Source organism: Aegilops tauschii, chromosome 6 (assembly GCF_002575655.3).
Source record: "Aegilops tauschii subsp. strangulata cultivar AL8/78 chromosome 6, Aet v6.0, whole genome shotgun sequence".
NCBI classification, from domain to species: Eukaryota; Viridiplantae; Streptophyta; class Magnoliopsida; order Poales; family Poaceae; genus Aegilops; species Aegilops tauschii.
The window spans coordinates 18,589,521-18,610,489 of NC_053040.3; the positions used below are offsets into that span (position 1 = coordinate 18,589,521).

Genomic DNA, 20,969 nt, shown 5'->3' on the forward strand with positions numbered 1-20,969 from the left:
GCCAAGGACAAACGTGCCCAAATGGAAGGTGTGCCACACCATCAAGGCAGCTCCAACTTATATCAGTTCGGGCGCAACAGGGTATGTGGTTTGCTTCATGATTCATGCAATTCATTCATCATGCTAGCTTGAGCCCTTTAATTACTAATTTTCATTGTTTCTCTCTTTCAGGCACGCTACAATAAGGCGGATAAGGTGCCAGAGGTGTACGACCTGTATGCCATGGCCCACACTGGCTCTTTCAAGAAAGTCAAGGCTTTCTCTCACTCTGACCTCGATGATGCAAACAACTTCACCAACATCTCCTCCCACAACAAGCTCGTGAGATATAGAGATGAGGGGAAGGCGAGGAAAGGGGAGGACTTTAACCCGAGCCAGGGTCCCATTGATCCAGAGCTGGTGATGATATCTGGTGGCGGGAGGTCCCATGGCTCCATAGCCATTGGAGATGGACTTATCCGTTGTTCTAGCACTCTCCCGGAGATCAAGGCGCGCCAGTCGAGCTCCGCTCCTGAGATAAGGCCTCGTGAACGGCCAGTGCAACTCGCCATCAAGGTTAGTGATACGTACTCAGTTATCTTTCTCCATTACATTGTGTGCGCTTCCATCAATGATTACAAATGGTCATGTGAGTGGTGTTGCAGGCTGCTATACAGACTGAGAGAGATAGAACGGAGAAACTTCTGGCGGAGGCGGCGGAGAGGCAGCGGGAGATGGAGGAGAGGACGAGAAAGATGATGGAGGAGGAGAGGGCACGGAATGACATGCAGGCAAGGGCCATGTACGAGCTCCTTGTGGTAAGTTTCTTCTGCAGATTACTTGCTAGTCTTAACATTTGAGTCTCATTACTAACTAGTATGACTCTGTTCTGAAAACCAAATGTGCAGTCTGTGTGCGAGAAGTCCGGTCAGCCCGCTCCGCCGATGCCAATGATTGCTCCTGGGAGCACGGTGAGTTTAATTTGAATGGACATTACTTGCTAGTCTTAACATTTGAGTGTCGTAATGCTAACGAGACATTGGAAACGATCTTTGGTGCAGCTTAACTCTAGAAACGCATCGCACGATCCTTCTCCAGGTAGCGGCACTAGCCACCCCGCTCCTACACCTCCCTGATCACGGTAAGTTTCTCTAGTGTTTTGCTTAACAAATGCATAAAGACCTAGACTTAGCTTTATTTCCTCCAATATGCTTACCATAATGACCTAGAGTTAGCTTCTTTTCCTCCAAAATGACTTAATAAGCTTACTGACCTCATAAACCATCCATTTTACCTAAGTTAGCTCTAAAACGATATGTACTTAGCTAACTTATGTCAAAAATTGCATAATTAGCTCATAAACGACCCATTTCACCTAGGTTAACTCATAAACGACCCATTTCACCTAGGTTAGCTCATAAACGACCCATTTCACCTAGGTTAGCTCATAAACGATCCATTTCACCTAGGTTAGCTCATAAACGATCAATTTCACCTAACTTAGCTCATAAACGACCCATTTCACCTAGGTTAACTCATAAACGACCCATTTCACCTAGGTTAGCTCATAAACGACCCATTTCACCTAGGTTAGCTCATAAACGATCCATTTCACCTAGGTTAGCTCATAAACGATCCATTTCACCTAACTTAGCTCATAAACGATCCATTTCACCTAAGATAGCTCATAAACGATCCATTTCACCTAGGTTAGCTAATAAACGATCCATTTCACCTAAGTTAGCTCATAAACGATCCATTTCAACTAATTTAGCTCATAAATGATCCAGTTCACCTAAGTTAGCTAATAAATGGCATATACTTCTTCTTCTAGTCTTCTTCTTCTTCTTCTATTCTTTTTCTTCTAGTCTAATTCTTCTTCTAGTCTTCTTTTTCTAACTTTCTTATTTGTCATTTTGCAGGTTTCGTTCACTTCACGGAAGCCAGCTTTCTATGATGGATTGCTTGTTTTTTCCTTTGATGCACTTCTTGTATTCTGCTCGCTTGCTATGATGAAACTAGATTGCTATGATGAAACTTTGCATATTGTAATATGTATGGACCGATTGAACTATGTGCAACCTACTATGTATGTATGGATATATATGTGCTGGATATTTATTATGTTGGATATATATGTGCTGGCTCCTGTGATATATTTCCTGTGATAATTGTTGGATATAAGAAAAACGGAATAAAAAGAGGCAGTGCAGGCTCTTTGCCGTCTGCCACCGACGGCAACGGGCTCTTTGCTGTCTGCCGCGGACGGCAAAGAAGCCACGTGGCAGCCAACTGTGCTTCCTGGGAGCTGACCCATTTGGTCAGTTTGCCTACAGTGGCAGACGGCAAAGACTTTGCCATCAGTGGCAGACGGCAAAGAACCTGCACTTTGCCATCAGCGGCAGACGGCAAAGAACCTGCCATCTAGTGACGTGTAGATGACATCATACGGCGGACGGCAAAGACCATAGAAATTTTGCCGTCAGCGGCGGACGGCAAAGGCCTGCCGTTAGCCACTTAACGGACTGACAGCGCAATTATTGTCGTCCGCTCTCTTTGCCGTCCGCGGCAGACGGCAAAGAGCCTTTGCCGTCCGCCGCCAGGAAGCGGACGGCAAAGCAGCTGTTTACCGTGGCCTACTTTGCCGGAGCCTTTTTGTTGGGGAACGTAGCAGAAATTCAAAATTTTCTACGCATCACCAAGATCAATCTATGGAGTTTACTAGCAACGAAGGGAAGGGGAGTGCATCTACATACCCTTGTAGATCGCGATGCGGAAGCGTTGCAAGAACGCGGATGAGGGAGTCGTACTCGTAGCGATTCAGATCGCGGTTGATTCTGATCTAAGCACCGAAAGTACGGTGCCTCCGCGTTCAACACACGTGCAGCCCGGTGACGTCTCCCACGCCTTGATCCAGCAAGGAGAGAGGGAGAGGTTGGGGAAGACTCCATCCAGCAGCAGCACGACGGCGTGGTGGTGATGGAGGAGCGTGGCAATCCCGCAGGGCTTCGCCAAGCACCGCGGGAGAGGAGGAGGAGGGAGAGGGGTAGGGCAGCACCAAAAGGAGACTTTCTCATGTGTCTTGGGCAGCCCAAACCTCAACTATATATAAGGGGGGAGGGGGCTGCGCCCCCCTTAGGGTTTCCACCCCCAAGAGGAGGCGGCCAGCCCTAGATCCCATCAAGGGGGGGCGGCCAAGGGGAGGAGAGGGGGGGCGCCCCACTAGATGGGCCCTAAGGCCCATCTGGACCTAGGGTTTGCCCCCTCCCACTCTCCCATGCGCCTTGGGCCTTGGTGGGGGGGCGCACCAGCCCACCTGGGGCTGGTCCCCTCCCACACTTGGCCCACGCAGCCTTCTGGGGCTGGTGGCCCCACTTGGTGGACCCCCGGGACCCTCCCGGTGGTCCCGGTACATTACCGATTTCACCCGAAACTTTTCCGGTGACCAAAACAGGACTTCCCATATATAAATCTTTACCTCCGGACCATTCCGGAACTCCTCATGACGTCCGGGATCTCATCCGGGACTCCGAACAACATTCGGTAACCACCTACATACTTTCCCTATAACCCTAGCGTCATCGAACCTTAAGTGTGTAGACCCTACGGGTTCGGGAACCATGCAGACATGACCGAGACGTTCTCCGGTCAATAACCAACAGCGGGATCTGGATACCCATGTTGGCTCCCACATGTTCCACGATGATCTCATCGGATGAACCACGATGTCGGGGATTCAATCAATCCCATATGCAATTCCCTTTGTCCATCGGTATGTTACTTGCCCGAGATTCGATCGTCGGTATCCCTATACCTTGTTCAATCTCGTTACCGGCAAGTCTCTTTACTCGTTCCGTAACTCACATCATCACGTGATCAACTCCTTGGTCACATTGTGCACATTATGATGATGTCCTACCGAGTGGGCCCAGAGATACCTCTCCGTTTACACGGAGTGACAAATCCCAGTCTCGATTCGTGCCAACCCAACAGACACTTTCGGAGATACCCGTAGTGCACCTTTATAGCCACCCAGTTACGTTGTGACGTTTGGCACACCCAAAGCATTCCTACGGTATCCGGGAGTTGCACAATCTCATGGTCTAAGGAAGTGATACTTGACATTAGAAAAGCTCTGAGCAAACGAACTACACGATCTTGTGCTAGGCTTAGGATTGGGTCTTTTCCATCACATCATTCTCCTAATGATGTGATCCCGTTATCAACGACATCCAATGTCCATGGTCAGGAAACCGTAACCATCTATTGATCAACGAGCTAGTCAACTAGAGGCTTACTAGGGACATGGTGTTGTCTATGTATCCACACATGTATCTGAGTTTCCTATCAATACAATTCTAGCATGGATAATAAACGATTATCATGAACAAGGAAATATAATAATAACCTATTTATTATTGCCTCTAGGGCATATTTCCAACAGTCTCCCACTTGCACTAGAGTCAATAATCTAGTTCACATCACCATGTGATTAACACTGACAGGTCACATCACCATGTAACCAACACCCAAGAGTTTACTAGAGTCAACAATCTAGTTCACATCACTATGTGATTAACACTCAATGTGTTCTGGTTTGATCATGTTATGCTTGTGAGAGAGGTTATTAGTCAACGGGTCTGAACCTTTCAGATCCGTGTGTGCTTTATGAATATCTATGTCATCTTGTGGATGCTACCACGCGCTACTTGGAGCCATTTCAAGTAATTGCTCTACTATACGAATCCGGTTTACTACTCAGAGTCATCCGGATTAGTGTCAAAGTTCGCATCGACGTAACCCTTTACGACGAACTCCTTTCCACCTCCATAATCGAGAAAATTCCTTAATCCACTAGGTACTAAGGATAAGTTCGACCGCTGTCATGAGATCCTTTCCCGGATCACCATTGTGCCCTCTTGACCAACTCATGGCAAGGCACACTACATGTGCGGTACACAGCATAGCATACTATAGAGCCTACGTCTAAAGCATAGGGGACGACCTTCGTCCTTTCTCTATCTTCTGCTGTGGTCAGGTCTTGAGTCTCACTCAATACTCACACCTTGTAACACAGCCAAGAACTCCTTCTTTGCTGATCTATTTTGAACTCTTTCAAAATCATGTCAAGGTGTGCTGTCTTTTGAAAGTATCATCAGGCGTCTTGATCTATCTCTATGGATCTTGATGCCCAATATGTAAGTAGCTTTTATCCAGGTCTTCCTTTGAAAAACTCCTTTCAAACAACCCTTTATGCTTTCCAGAAATTCTACATCATTTCGGATCAACAATATGTCATTCACATATACTTATCAGAAATGTTGTAGCGCTCCCACTCACTTTATTGTAAATACAAGTTTCTAACAAACTTTGTATAAACCCAAAAACTTTGATCACCCCATCAAAGCGTATATTCTGACTCCGAGATGCTTGCTCTAATCCATGGAAGGATCGCTGGAGCTAGCATACCTTTTAGCATCCTTAGGATCGACAAAACCTTTCTGATTGTATCACATACAACCTTTCCTTACGAAAACTGGTAAGGAAACTTGTTTTGACATCCATCTGCCAGATTTCATAAATGCAGCTAATGCTAACATGATTTCGACGGACTTAAGCATCGCTACGGATGAGAAAATCTCATCGTAGTCAACTCCTTGAACTTGTGGAAATACTCTTTGCCACAAGTCGAGCTTCATAGACGGTAACATTACCGTCCACGTCCGTCTTCTTCTCAAAGATCCATTTATCTCGGATTTCATGGCTCTCAACCATTTGTCGGAATATGGGCCCACCATCGCTTCTCCATAGCTCGTAGGTTCATTGTTGTCTAGCAACATGACTTCCAAGACAGGATCACGTACCACTCTGAAGTAGTACGCATCCTCGTCGTCCTACGAGGTTTGGTAGCGACTTGATCCGAAGTTTCATGATCGCTATCATCAGCTTCCACTTCAATTGGTGTAGGTGCCACAGGAACAACTTCCTGTGCCCTGCTACACCCTAGTTGAAGTGACGGTTCAATAACCTTATCAAGTCTCCACCATCCTCCCACTCAATTCTTTCAAGAGAAACTTTTCCTCGAGAAAGGACTCGTTTCTAGAAGCAATTACTTTTGCTTCCATATCTGAAATAGGAGGTATACCCAACTGTTTTGGGTTTTCTATGAAGATGTATTTATCCGCTTTGGGTTCGAGCTTATCAGCTTGAAACTTTTTCACATAAGCATCGCAGCCCCAAACTTTTAAGAAACGACAACTTAGGTTTCTCTAAACGGTGTCGTCTCAACGGAATTGCGTGGTGCCCCTTTTAAAGTGAATGCGGTTGTCTCTAATGCCTAACCCATAAACGATAGTGGTAATTTGATAAGAAACATCATGGTATGCACCATATCCAATAGGGTGTAGTTATGATGTTCGGACACACCATCACACTATGGTGTTCCAGGCGGTATTAATTGTGAAACACTTTCCACAATGTCTCAATTGTGTGCCAAACTCGCATCTCAGATACTCATCTCTATGATCATATCACAGACATTTTATCCTCTTGTTACGACGATCTTCAACTTCACTCTGAAATTACTTGAACCTTTCAATAATTCAGACTAGTGTTTCATCAAGTAAATACACTCAGCATCTACTCAAATTATCTGTGAAGTAAGAACATAACGATATCCACTGCATGCCTCAGCACTCATTGGACTGCGTACATCAAAATGTATTACTTCCAATAAGTTGCTCTCTTGTTCCATCTTACTGAAAACGAGGACTTTCAGTCATCTTGCCCATGTGGTATGATTTGCATGTCTCAAGTGATTCATAATCAAGTGAGTCTAAACGATCCATCTGCATGGAGTTTCTTCATGCATATATACCAATAGACATGGTTCGCATGTCTCAATCTTTTCAAAAAATGAGTGAGTCCAAAGATCCATCCACATGGAGCTTCCTCATGCGTTCTATACCAATATGACTCAAGTGGCAGTGCCACAAGTATGTGGTACTATCATTACTATCATATACCCTTTTTGGCATGAACATGTGTATCACTACGATCGAGATTCATTTTAGGTGCAAGACCATTGAAGGTATTATTCAAATAAACAGAGTAACCATTATTCTCCTTAAATGAATAACCGTTTTGCGGTAAACATAATCCAATCATGTTCAACGCAACCACCAAATCTCGATGGTAGAGGGAGCATGCGATGCTTGATCACATCAACCTTGGAAACACTTCCAACACATATCGTCATCTCACCTTTAGCTAGTCTCCATTTATTCCACAGCTTTTATTTCGAGTTACTAACACTTAGCAACCGAACCAGTATCTAATACCCTGGTGCTGCTAGGAGTACTAGTAAAGTACACATTCATATAACGTATATCCAATATACTTCTGTCGACCTTGCCTGCCTTCTCATCTACCAAGTATCTAGGGTAGTACTGCTTCAGTGACCGTTCCTCTTATTACAGAAGCACTTAGTCTCGGGTTTGGGTTCAACCTTGGGATTCTTCACTAGAGCAGCAAACGACTTGCTGTTTCATGAAGTATCCCTTTTGCCCTTGCCCTTCTTAAACTAGTGGTTCTACTAACCATCAACAATTGATGCTCCTTCTTGATTTCTACTCTCGCGGTGTCAAACATCGCGACTAGCTCAAGGATCATCATAACTATCCTTGATATGTTATAGTTCATCACGAAGCTCTACTAGCTTGGTGGCAGTGACTATGGAGAACTATCACTATCTCATCTGGGAGAATAACTCCCATTCGATTCAAGCGATTGTGGCACTCAGACAATCTGAGCACACGCTCAACGATTGAGCTTTTCTCCCTTAGTTTGCAGGCTTAAGAAACTTGTCAGAGGTCTCATACCTCTTGACGTGGGCACTAGTCTGAAATCCCAATTTCAGTCTTCGGAACATCTCACATGTTCTGCGACGTTTCAAAAACGTCTTGGGTGCCACAATTCTAAACCGCACTGAACTATCACGTAGTTATCAAAACGTGTATGTCAGATGTTTCGTAACATCTACAGACGACGCTGAGGTTCAGCACACCGAGCGGTGCATTAAGGACATAAGCCTTCTGTGTAGTAATGAGGACAATCCTCAGTTTATGGACCCAGTCCGCATAATTGCTACTACCAACTTTCAACTAAATTTTCTCTAGGAACATATCTAAACCAGTAGAACTTAAAGCGCAAGACATAATTCGCAAAGACCTTTTGACTATGTTCATGATAATGAAGTTCGTCTGATTAATGAACTCCCACTCAGATAGACATCCCTCTAGTCATCTAAGTGATACATGATCCGAGTCAAACTAGGCCGTGTCCGATCATCACGTGAGACGGACTAGTCATCATCGGTGAACATCTCCATGTTGATCGTATCTGCTATACGACTCATGTTCGACCTTTCGGTCTCTTTTGTTCCGAGGCCATGTCTGTACATGCTAGGCTCGTCAAGTCAACCTAAGTGTATTGCGTGTGTGTCGAGGCCATGTCTGTACATGCTAGGCTCGTCAACACCCGTTGTATTCGAACGTAAGAATCTATCACACCCGATCATCACGTGGTGCTTCGAAACGACGAACCTTCGCAACGGTGCACAGTTAGGGTGAACACTTTCTTGAAATTTTAGTGAGGGATCATCTTACTTGCTACCGTCGTTCTAAGCAAATAAGATGCATAACATGATAAACATCACATGCAATCAAATAGTGACATGATATGGCCAATATCATTTTGCTCCTTTGATCTCCATCTTCGGGGCACCATGATCATCTTTGTCACCGGCATGACACCATGATCTCCATCATCATGATCTCCATCATTGTGTCTTCTTGAAGTTGTCACGCCAACGGTTACTTCTACTTCTATGGCTAACGCGCTTAGCAATAAAGTAAAGTAACTTACATGGCGTTATTCAATGACACGCAGGTCATACAAAAAATAAAGACAACTCCTATGGCTCCTGCCGGTTGTCATACTCATCGACATGCAAGTCGTGATCCCTATTACAAGAATATGATCAATCTCATACATCACATATATCATTCATCATATCTTCTGGCCATATCACATCACATAGCACTTGCTGCAAAAACAAGTTAGACGTCCTCTAATTGTTGTTGCAAGTTTTTACGTGGTTTGTATAGGTTTCTAGCAAGAACGTTTCTTACCTACGTAAGACCACAACGTGATATGCCAATTTCTATTTACCCTTCATAAGGACCCTTTTCATCGAATCCGTTCCGACTAAAGTGGGAGAGACAGACACCCGCTAGCCACCTTATGCAACTAGTGCATGTCAGTCGGTGGAACCTGTCTCACGTAAGCGTACGTGTAAGGTCGGTCCGGGCCGCTTCATCCCACAATGCCGCCGAAACAAGATAAGACTAGTAGCGGCAAGAAGAATTGACAACATCGACTCCCACAACTACTTTGTGTTCTACTCGTGCATAGAAACTACGCATAGACCTAGCTCTGATACCACTGTTGGGGAACGTAGCAGAAATTCAAAATTTTCTACGCATCACCAAGATCAATCTATGGAGTTTACCAGCAACGAAGGGAAGGGGAGTGCATCTACATACCCTTGTAGATCGCGATGCGGAAGCGTTGCAAGAACGCGGATGAGGGAGTCGTACTCGTAGCGATTCAGATCGCGGTTGATTCCGATCTAAGCACCGAAAGTACGGTGCCTCCGCGTTCAACACACGTGCAGCCCGGTGACGTCTCCCACGCCTTGATCCAGCAAGGAGAGAGGGAGAGGTTGGGGAAGACTCCATCCAGCAGCAGCACGACGGCGTGGTGGTGATGAAGGAGCGTGGCAATGCCGCAGGGCTTCGCCAAGCACCGCGGGAGAGGAGGAGGAGGGAGAGGGGTAGGGCAGCACCAAAAGGAGACTTTCTCATGTGTCTTGGGCAGCCCAAACCTCAACTATATATAAGGGGGGAGGGGGCTGCGCCCCCCTTAGGGTTTCCACCCCCAAGAGGAGGCGGCCAGCCCTAGATCCCATCAAGGGGGGGCGGCCAAGGGGAGGAGAGGGGGGGCGCCCCACTAGATGGGCCCTAAGGCCCATCTGGAACTAGGGTTTGCCCCCTCCCACTCTCCCATGCGCCTTGGGCCTTGGTGGGGGGCGCACCAGCCCACCTGGGGCTGGTCCCCTCCCACACTTGGCCCACGCAGCCTTCTGGGGCTGGTGGCCCCACTTGGTGGACCCCCGGGACCCTCCCGGTGGTCCCGGTACATTACCGATTTCACCCGAAACTTTTCCGGTGACCAAAACAGGACTTCCCATATATAAATCTTTACCTCCGGACCATTCCGGAACTCCTCATGACGTCCGGGATCTCATCCGGGACTCCGAACAACATTCGGTAACCACGTACATACTTTCCCTATAACCCTAGCGTCATCGAACCTTAAGTGTGTAGACCCTACGGGTTCGGGAACCATGCAGACATGACCGAGACGTTCTCCGGTCAATAACCAACAGCGGGATCTGGATACCCATGTTGGCTCCCACATGTTCCACGATGATCTCATCGGATGAACCACGATGTCGGGGATTCAATCAATCCCATATGCAATTCCCTTTGTCCATCGGCATGTTACTTGCCCGAGATTCGATCGTCGGTATCCCTATACCTTGTTCAATCTCGTTACCGGCAAGTCTCTTTACTCGTTTCGTAACTCACATCATCACGTGATCAACTCCTTGGTCACATTGTGCACATTATGATGATGTCCTACCGAGTGGGCCCAGAGATACCTCTCCGTTTACACGGAGTGACAAATCCCAGTCTCGATTCGTGCCAACCCAACAGACACTTTCGGAGATACCCGTAGTGCACCTTTATAGCCACCCAGTTACGTTGTGACGTTTGGCACACCCAAAGCATTCCTACGGTATCCGGGAGTTGCACAATCTCATGGTCTAAGGAAGTGATACTTGACATTAGAAAAGCTCTGAGCAAACGAACTACACGATCTTGTGCTAGGCTTAGGATTGGGTCTTGTCCATCACATCATTCTCCTAATGATGTGATCCCGTTATCAACGACATCCAATGTCCATGGTCAGGAAACCGTAACCATCTATTGATCAACGAGCTAGTCAACTAGAGGCTTACTAGGGACATGGTGTTGTCTATGTATCCACACATGTATCTAAGTTTCCTATCAATACAATTCTAGCATGGATAATAAACGATTATCATGGACAAGGAAATATAATAATAACCTATTTATTATTGCCTCTAGGGCATATTTCCAACACTTTTGCCGTCCGCGGCTGACGGCAAAGGCCTTTGCCGTCCGCCGTTCGAGCCTTTGCCGTCCGCCGTCCGCCGTGGCAGACGGCAAAATAGCTGTTTCCTGTAGTGTGCGATGCTTATGTCAAGAAACTTGAACCTGAAAAGCTCGAACCCAAGTCGGAAAAATGCGTCTTCATAGGATACCCTAAGGAAACCATTGGGTATACCTTCTACCTCAGATCCGAAGGCAAGATCTTCGTTGCCAAGAACGGGTCCTTTCTGGAGAAAGAGTTTCTCTCGAAAGAAGTAAGTGGGAGGAAAGGGGAACTTGATGAGATGACCCCTCTCGAACCGGAAAGTAGCGCAGCACAAGAAAATATTTCTGTGGTGCCTGCACCGACTAGAGAGGAAGTTAATGATGATGATCATGATCAAGTTACCACTGAACTTCGTAGGTCCACAAGGACACGTTCCGCACCAGAGTGGTACGGCAACCCTGTCCTGGAAATCATGTTGTTAGACAACGGTGAACCTTCGAACTGGGATTTGTCACTCCGTATGACGGAGAGGTATCTCTGGGCCCACTCGGTATTGCATCATCATAATGAGCTCAATGTGACTAAGTAGTTAGTCACGGGATCATGCGTTACGGAACGTGTAAAGTGACTTGCCGGTAACGAGATTGAACGAGGTATTGGGATACCGACGATCGAATCTCGGGCAAGTAACGTACCGATTGACAAAGGGAATTGTATACGAGATTACTTGAATCCTCGACATCGTGGTTCATCCGATGAGATCATCGAGGAGCATGTGGGAGCCAACATGGGTATCCAGATCCCACTGTTGGTTATTGACAGGAGAGTCGTCTCGGTCATGTCTGCGTGTCTCCCAAACCCGTAGGGTCTACACACTTAAGGTTCGATGACGCTAGGGTTGTAGAGATATTAGTATGTGGTAACCCGAAAGTTGTTCGGAGTCCCGGATGAGATCCCGGACATCACGAGGAGTTCTGGAATGGTCCGGAGGTAAAGATTTATATATAGGAAGTCCAGTTTCGGCCACCGGGAAAGTTTCGGGGGTCACCGGTATTGTACCGGGACCACCGGAAGGGTCCCGGGGGTCCACCGGGTGGGGCCACCTATCCTGGAGGGCCCCATGGGCTGAAGTGGGAAGGGAACCAGCCCCTGGTGGGCTGGTGCGCCCCCCATGGGCCTCCCCTTGCGCCTAGGGTTGGAAACCCTAGGGGTGGGGGCGCCCCACCTGACTTGGGGGGCAAGTCCCCCCCTTGGCCGCCGCCCCCCCCCCCCCTTTAGATGGGATCTCCAGGAGCCGGCGCCCCCCCAGGGCCCCTATATAAAGGGGGGAGGGAGGGCTGCGCACCCAAGCCCCTGGCGCCTCCCTCTCCCCCTGTAACACCTCTCCCTCTCGCTGAGCTTGGCGAAGCCCTGCCGAGATCCCCGCTGCTTCCACCACCACGCCGTCGTGCTGCTGGATCTCCATCAACCTCTCCTTTCCCCTTGCTGGATCAAGAAGGAGGAGACATCTCTCCCAACCGTACGTGTGTTGAACGCGGAGGTGCCGTCCGTTCGGCGCTAGGATCATCGGTGATTTGGATCACGACGAGTATGACTCCATCAACCCCGTTCTCTTGAACGCTTCCGCTCGCGATCTACAAGGGTATGTAGATGCACTCCTTCCGTCTCGTTGCTAGTAAACTCCATGGATTGATCTTGGTGATGTGTAGAAAATTTAAATTTCTGCTACGATCCCCAACAGCCGTCGCCGCGGAGGGCGTCCGGCTCCCGCGCGTGTAGGCGGGGCCAAACAGCAAGTAGAGAGGATGGACGGTGGAGAGAGTGGACGCATGCAGCTGGGGTATACGACGGCACGCAGCGGGTCGTTAAGGGCGGGACGACGACGGCCGTGTATGAGGAGCGGCGGCCGGCGGTGGTCGAGGGAGGAAGGGGATGGGAGAAAGATGGACGCGAGACCGTGGCGGAGAGCGAGAAAAAGAGGTGCGGACTTACGGCCCAGACCACCGAGACCTCCAAGACCTGCATCCACTACCCTCAAGGCCCAGGAAGTGAAGGAGCCCCGCGAGCACGCGTTGGGCCTTGGGCGCCCCATTCCCGGCCAAGCATGCCTCCACTATTCCTCAAAAAAAAGCCTCCATTGCCCCGCGAGCGTGAACGCGCCGCCGCCCTCACAGCCACAGCCCCCCGTCCAACCACCCGCGATGAGCAACCCAGGCGTTGGCGCTGGCGGTGCGACGGCGACGGTCGCGGCCGCCGCGTCACAGAAGCAGAGGGCGCTCCTCCAGAAGGCCGATGCCGACGTCGGCAGCCTCGTCGCCAACTTATCCGCCCTCATCGACATCGCCCGCGTATGTCTCCGTTCCCTCCTAGCACTCGTCGGCGCCCTCAGCCTCCTGGCTATAATAAAACCTAACCCTGCTGCGGGTTCTCCTCGTCGTCTGTCGTCTCAGGTGAACGACCCGCCCGTGCACAACTCGCATGTGGCATTCCAGATGGACGGAGTGAATGGCATAAAACTACCACTTTTCGCATTAGGGTTCCAAAAAACTACCTAAAATTTGTTTGTGACTGATACCTACCACTTTTGGCGTCGGCTGTCTCAAAAAACCCAAATCGCCGAGTGATTTGCAATTGATCGTGATTATGACAACTGGGGCCCGCTCGTAAGCAAACCGTTTGTTTGACCGTTTAGTTTGACCGTTAACTGACATGTGGGACCCACATGGCAGTGTCTCAAAAAGCAATCAGGTCCTTGTAAATATTTTATAAATGCACTTTGGTCCCTGCAAATATTTCAGAAAAGCAATCAGGTCCCTGCAAACATATTTTGAAAAGCAATCAGGCCTCTGCCATGGCCATCTTCCAGATCGAGCTCCTCCGGCCGTGCTTGTCGCTGTTGCAGCCGTGCTGCGGGCGGGCCGCGGCGGGAGCATATCGGCGGGCAGCTCATGTTCGTGATGCGGGCAGCCGCGGGAGGAGCATCTCGGCGGCCAACTCCTATCTCTGCTGCGGGCGGCCGCATCCAGCAGCCACCACCCCGCCAGGTAAGGGAGGAGCTCGGAGGAGCCGCACCTGAGGCTGAGGTCGCCGGCTCTCCATCCATGGGCCACGCGCAGGGATCCAGCACTGTGGATGGCGACGGAGGCGGCCGCCGCTGCCGGGGCTCCTTGGGTAGCCGTCTGGACTGCCGCGTCTAGGAGCTCACCGCCTCAGCAACGCCGTGGCCACCGGCAGGGTGGGCATGCGAGGGGAGCGGGTTGCGGGGAGGGGGGCACACGAAGAGAGGGGAGAGGGTCACCGGTGAGGTGGGCAGGAGCGGGTCGCCGACGGGGTGGGCAGGCGAGGGGAGGGAGTGCGCCGCCGCCAGGGGGGCAGATGAGGATAGGGAGCGCGCCGCCGGCGGGGTGGGGGTCGGTGAGGTGGGCACGCGGGGGAAGGGGACAGGGTCGCCTGCGGGACTGAAGAGAAGGGAGAGAGAGTACAAGGGGGAAGAGGAGAGAAGAAAGAGAAGAAGAAATAAAGAAGCTGACATGTGGCCCCACATGTCAGTTAACGGTCAAACTAAACAGTCAACAAACGGTTTGTTTAGGAGTGGGTCCCTATTGTCATAATTGCGATCAATTGCAAAGCACTCAACGATTTGGGGTTTTTTGAGACAACCGACGCCAAAAGTGGTAGGTATCAGTCACAAACAAATTTTCGGTAGTTTTTTGGAACCCTAACGTGAAAAGTGGTAGTTTTATGCTATTCACTCGGATGGACGTGCGCGCCTCCCGCGTGGTAACGGCCACTCGCCCACCACCTGTTGGGAGATTTGTTTCTTCCCACTGTTTGATTTTTTTATGCCCAAAATTGAAGCGAGGTTGTGAATTAAATCAGCTGCTCCATTTCGGTGATACCAATATGAGAGACGAATTAGGTGTACCAAAGAGAGACGAAATTACAAAGCATAGAGAAAGGACTATAATCTCTCAGAGAGATGAAACAACATAGAGGCCCAGTCATTTAGTAATTCACGTTTCTGAATATTGTTGCAGCGGTTAGCCCAGAGGGTCAGATCGTGTAACCGCTCCTCAATTGGTAATAAAAGTTCAGGCAGGCGTAAGCCCGCCGTTGACGCCAAAAAAAAAGTTTTAATTATGTGATGCGATACCTCAAAGAGCGACAAGCCATGACAAGCTGTAAAATTTTGCATCAACCTCAGGGATTATTCTGAGATCTAACCCTCTTTGTGACACCTAATTAGGTGATAGTAGAACCTACCCAAAGATATCCCCTGTATTGTATCCTGCAATTCTCTAGTGCAGAGTAAGATTTCAGGAATATAAAAGTTTAAACTCTAAGCAACCCAGCACCGGTAGATGGCTTTCATGGTCATGGACTTTAAAAACCCAATTCCCCAACACACGTTGATCAGTGCCTCAGTGGATATGAGAAGAAGCGGGGACTGCCTTAGGCTGGTTGCCATAATTAGCGCTGTGACTTGAACAAGTTGAAACACTTTTTCTTCCTCCACAGAGACTATATAGCAGCTGGTCTGATGTCTATGTTGTATACTGCAAGCTAACTGTGTTTTGAGCTAATTTTAGAATACCATAAATCTAGTACTATTAACTATTCTGGGCATTGTCTTGTGTGGCTGTCAAATGCTCTTTTTTGTTTTCCAGGTACATTCAGGGGACTCTCTGTTGAAACTAGTGTCGGAACTTAAGAGGACAGCCATCTTTTCTGGGCTTGCTTCTTCGAGTGAGAATGTTGATAGGAAGATTGAGGTGTTCAGTCAGCATGCAGAGGGGACAGATAGAATGCTGCAGAGGATTGGGCAGGAGGCAGCAACAAGCCTTAAGGAGTTGGAGGCACATTACTACTCATCTGGTGTGCAGACTTTGCTCACGGTTGAGATGCATATTAAAACAAATGTGTGTTCTTAGTTGATACAGGTGCATATTAGAAGAAAGCAGCAATTGTATATGCTTGATACAATAGTTTAACAAGGGTACCATCTATGTTCTGTAATATGCAGTGAGTAGTCCATGGAAATACCACCAAGTCGAACAAGGACTTCATGGCTTGCCACGATCAGACTTTGAGTAGAAGGATCTGCAATCAAGATTAGTATTTAGAAACGACTGTTGTTACTTGATAGTAGTTCATAAGCAATAGTTTAAATTTCTTTACACCCACTTGTCCTGCATACCTTTTATTTTGCTGGGATGAAATGTGCTTCCTTCATTATTTGTGTTTACGGTCAACAAAAATCTGGTAGGTGGCTCCTATTTTTCTAAACAAATAATTGAATAGTCTAAGGTTATATATCAATTGATGATTTACTGATTGCAATTTAGAGGGAGGAACTTAGCTAATGAATAGTTCATGAATGAAGAGTCCAGTAACAATGTGTTTTCTGGGGAGATACAAAATTTCATGTTTCCATGTAACTAGTAATTAACAAGTTTGCCTCTATCATCTTAGTTAAAAAAAAACATGGCTCACGCCACATACCAAGTGCTTGGATGGATTAAAACCTGTTTTGTAGGGAAGTTTGAAACAAAACTTGTCTACTGAAAATCATGGAAACTGTACCAGCTCAACAACTTGATTCTTTGACTTGCTCTTATATGTTGAACCTACATTCTTCGAGACAATTTTGATTCTTGACTGATGACTGCAAACGTTATAACTACTGTTGTCTCTATCGCTAACATTTTATTGCGTAGTACGTTCCACTACACATCACACCTCGGTACCTTCAAAACAAGAGCAACATATGCTATTGTTTGGAGCCCACCATATGCCCGATTATTATACATATGCCATTGTTACATATATGCATGCCAACCCATATTAGCTAGTTACTCAAGTACAATAATCATAAAAGATAACGGTTGGCATGCCTGAATCATAAAGTATAGTTCCCGCAAAAAAAAAGAATCATAAAATATAGTCACCACTTTGGAAAGAGTACATTTGAGTTTAGCTAATGCATATGAGAAGATGATGACTAATCTGCAAACAAGATTATAGATGTATCACGCAGACTTTTGAACATGATTCCACGGGACCCTTTATGAATACTAAAATTCAAAACCAACAAAAGAAAAAGAAAAAACTCAGCTTTTTTTTAAAACATACATACATATACTCATGTGTGAACTTTCACAAACAAATGACATCCATGGTATTCTGGGCAAAAGAACACTGCTTGAATGAATAGTAAGATCTCGGTGCTATTTTCTTATTAACTAACACTAGTACAAAATAGGGCTTTCGTCACAGGGCAATATTCACATTAGTCCCGGTTCAGTCACGAACCGGGACTAATGTGAGCATTGGTCCCGATTCGTGCGGCTAAGGCCTTAGTCCCGGTTCACCTGGGCCCTTTAATCCCGGTTGGTGCCCCGAACCGGGACTAAAGGGTGCGATGCCCATTAGTACCGGTTAGTGGCACCAACCGGTACTAATGGGCTTTGAGGCATTAGTACCGGTTCATGCCACGAACCGGTACTAAAGGTCTCATTTTCAAACTCTACCCCCCCCCCCCCCCCCCGTGGACCGCCTTTTCAGTTTTAGAAAAAACAAAAGAAAATGATGGAAATGTCAAAAAAATAAAATAAAATAAGTTTCCCATGTGATATGTGGTCTAGTTGTTGGGAAAATTTACAAATATGAATTTCGACTTTATTTGCAAAATCTCTCTGGAATTTGTAAAATGGGCATAACTTTTGCATACGAACTCGGATTAAAAAGTTTTTTATATGAAAAATCATCTACTCGGAAAGTTACATCCGATTTTAACCGGGGGAACCCCGTTAAACATTTTCAAAATCCTCAAAAACCTAACAGAAAAAAAGTTACGGGGCTTTTAAGATCTGGAGAGGCAAAAAAATTCAAAAAATTTCAAACTGTGGTCAAACAATGGTCAAACTAATTATTCTAGAATATTAGTGTTACTAAATAATTATTTCAGTTTTTTTTTAATTTTAGTCAAATCTGGTCAAACTGTGGTCAAACTAATTATTCCAGAAATATTAGTGTTACTAAATAATTATTGTTTTTTAAAACAATAGTTTCAAACTCAAACAGTGAAATGTGTCACTTCATGCTCAAGCTAAATTCCTGAGGGTTAATAGGATTGACATCTTACTATTGTCAGGAAAACAACAAGTGCAGACTTGGAAATGAGGGAGAATAGAACCCGGAAGTTCAGCGTGCTCAGGCTAGAGTAGTGAGAGGATGGGTGACCGTCCGGAAAGTTAGATGATTTGGAATGATGAGGGGTGATTAGAGATTAGAGGATAAATTGAGCAGTGATGAGGGGTGGTGATTAGAGGTTAGAGGTTAAAATAATTCAGAAATTTGAAAATAAAAAAAAAATTCAAAAAAAAATTCGCAAAAAAAATTTTCAAAAAAAAAATCATAAAATTTCCTTTAGTCCCGGTTGGTGTTACCAACCGGGACTAAAGGTGGAGCTCCACGTGGCCGCGGCCTTTAGTCCCGGTTCGTGTAAGAACCGGGACTAAAGGGAGGAGGCGTTAGTAACGACCCTTTAGTCCCGGTTCAAAAACCGGGACTAAAGGCCCTTACCAACCGGGACAAAAGCCCCCTTTTCTACTAGTGTAAGAGTACCACGGGTGTCATTCTTTCACGAAACTAGAATGGTTGGTCAGTTTCGATAACCAAAAATTTCATGATTTTCCTAATCTTTGTAGTATTTTTTTCATATTTTACTATTCACATGGGTGTGCGTGAAACCATGTTTACCTTTGTATTTTCGCAACATTCTTTACTTATTAGTAACTTTCTTTAGGGATAACTAATTAGCAGTTTTAAATTACATCATTCAGCAACAGAAACAGATTCAGATTTAATTTAGATTTTGAGAAGCAAGACTTTATGACTAGCCGCATGTACCTACAATTTTTTTTAAGGGTTGCATGTACGTAGAAATGAGAGCTCCTATACAGCGCTACCTTTTTTTTTCAGGGGTCCTATACAGCGCTACCGATCTGGCGCTCACGCCCCCAATGCTGGGCCGGCCCATCTACTGTTCACCATCGCAATATGAACTTTTTACTTTGGTTTTTTCCAGTTGACCGGCGACCACTTGACCTTTGACGACCGAAATAAAAATTCTGAAATTTGAAATTTTTTAATATACTCACTCTATAAAGTAATATAAGACCTTTCAGATCACTACTTTATTGATGTAAAATGTGTTATATTACTTTACAGAGGAAGTACGAAAAATGGGGTGAAAAGTTCACAAAAATTGAAATAAAGTTCTCAAAATTTTAAAAAGTCCGTAACTTTGAAAAAATTTCTGAAAAATTGAGAAAAGTACATATTATTTTTATAAAATTAAGGAAAATTAAAAAGTTCATAAAATTTTGAAATTCAAAAACAGTTCCTGAAGTTGGAAAAAAATTCAGGAAGTATTTCCAAAATTGTACATTGAAAAAAGTTCACACATTTTTAAGAAATAAAGAGAAAATAAAAAGAAGGAAACAAAAGAAAAATGAACTAAAAAGGAAAGAAAAATGTCTAGGAAGCATCCAAAAGCTTCCCAAAACCGGGACGAGATCTCACTCCTTGCCTAAGATTGGCCGGCCTATTCTGTGAGCTGCCTGTCTGGCATGGGCTCCTTGTCTGTAACTGGCGCCATAAGCGATGAATAGGAAATGGCTAGATATATTATCACACACACACATAGAGAGAGAGAGAGAGAGAGAGAGAGAGAGAGAGAGAGAGAGAGAGAGAGAGAGAGAGAGAGAGGGCGGGAGGGATGGAGGGAGAGACAGAGATGCACATACATACCAGTTGCGATGGTAGCGAAATAGTATAAACTAGATAATTGCTTGTCCATCGCAACAAGATACAAATATTCTACTAAGTTTAATCGTGATTTCCATGCCCATATTACTGCGATTGTGTAAATAAATATTTATCAAATGGTGAGCCCATGATTTATCAATCTATAAATAAATTGTAGGATTTTATTTGCTAATCATAAGTACTTATGGGCTTATACCAGAGGAAACGATGAGTCAATTAAATATGATTTCTTTTTTTTGAAGACAATTAAATATGAAAAATTAATATGCTGGATTCCGCACTAAAGCACAACAAGTTTTTGTTTTTTAGCTATAATGTGTAAAAACGTACTCCCTCCGTCCGGAAATACTTGTCATCAAAATGAATAAAAGGGGATGTATGTACATTTATATTAGTTCTAGATACATCCCTTTTTATCCATTTTGATGACAAGTATTTTCGGACGGAGGGAGTATTCAAATGTGGTAGTATTTTTTATTTAATTTTTGAACCGAAATGTGGTAGTATTGTTTGGATATTTTGAGATGGCGATATGGCAAGTGACCCGGCAAGGGCATCATCCATGTGCCAAGGCTGCAGCTCAAGATTTTCAGTTGGGATCCGTCCTGTGTGTGTGCGTGTCCTCTTCCCACGTGATGGCGAGAGGTAGTATCCTCCGGCTGACTCACGCCGATCTTATCCTAACCTCCGTGCGACCGTGCCGGCCCCGCAGCCAGCAGATTCATCCATCCAAATCCAACACACGTCGCCAAACAGCAGCACCCAGCCCGCCCCCGGTTTGCTCCCTTTCCCCTCCCCGTGAGATCTCATCCGATCCCCCATAAATAAGCCCACCAAGGAAGGAAATCAAA

At 46.1% G+C, this 20,969-nt stretch overlaps 1 protein-coding gene across 1 annotated transcript; it reads left to right on the top strand.

Moving 5' to 3' along the window:
* Nucleotides 1–13,487: 13,487 nt before the first annotated feature.
* Nucleotides 13,488–17,660, top strand: LOC109751153 (mediator of RNA polymerase II transcription subunit 22a-like). The gene is made up of 4 exons (XM_020310050.3): nt 13,488–13,634; nt 13,737–13,787; nt 15,280–15,294; nt 15,954–17,660. The coding sequence occupies exons 1-4, from the start codon at nt 13,488–13,490 to the stop codon at nt 16,215–16,217; spliced, it is 477 nt and encodes a 158-aa protein (XP_020165639.1). The 3' UTR covers nt 16,218–17,660.
* Nucleotides 17,661–20,969: the final 3,309 nt, after the last annotated feature.

What these genes read in the sequence shown, in the direction of transcription:
- LOC109751153 (XM_020310050.3), top strand. Translation starts at nt 13,488, where the DNA reads ATGAGCAACCCAGGCGTTGGCGCTGGCGGTGCGACGGCGACGGTCGCG. An exon ending in CCCTCATCGACATCGCCCGC is followed by an intron (nt 13,635 to 13,736) that starts GTATGTCTCCGT and finishes CTGTCGTCTCAG; the next exon opens with GTGAACGACCCGCCCGTGCA.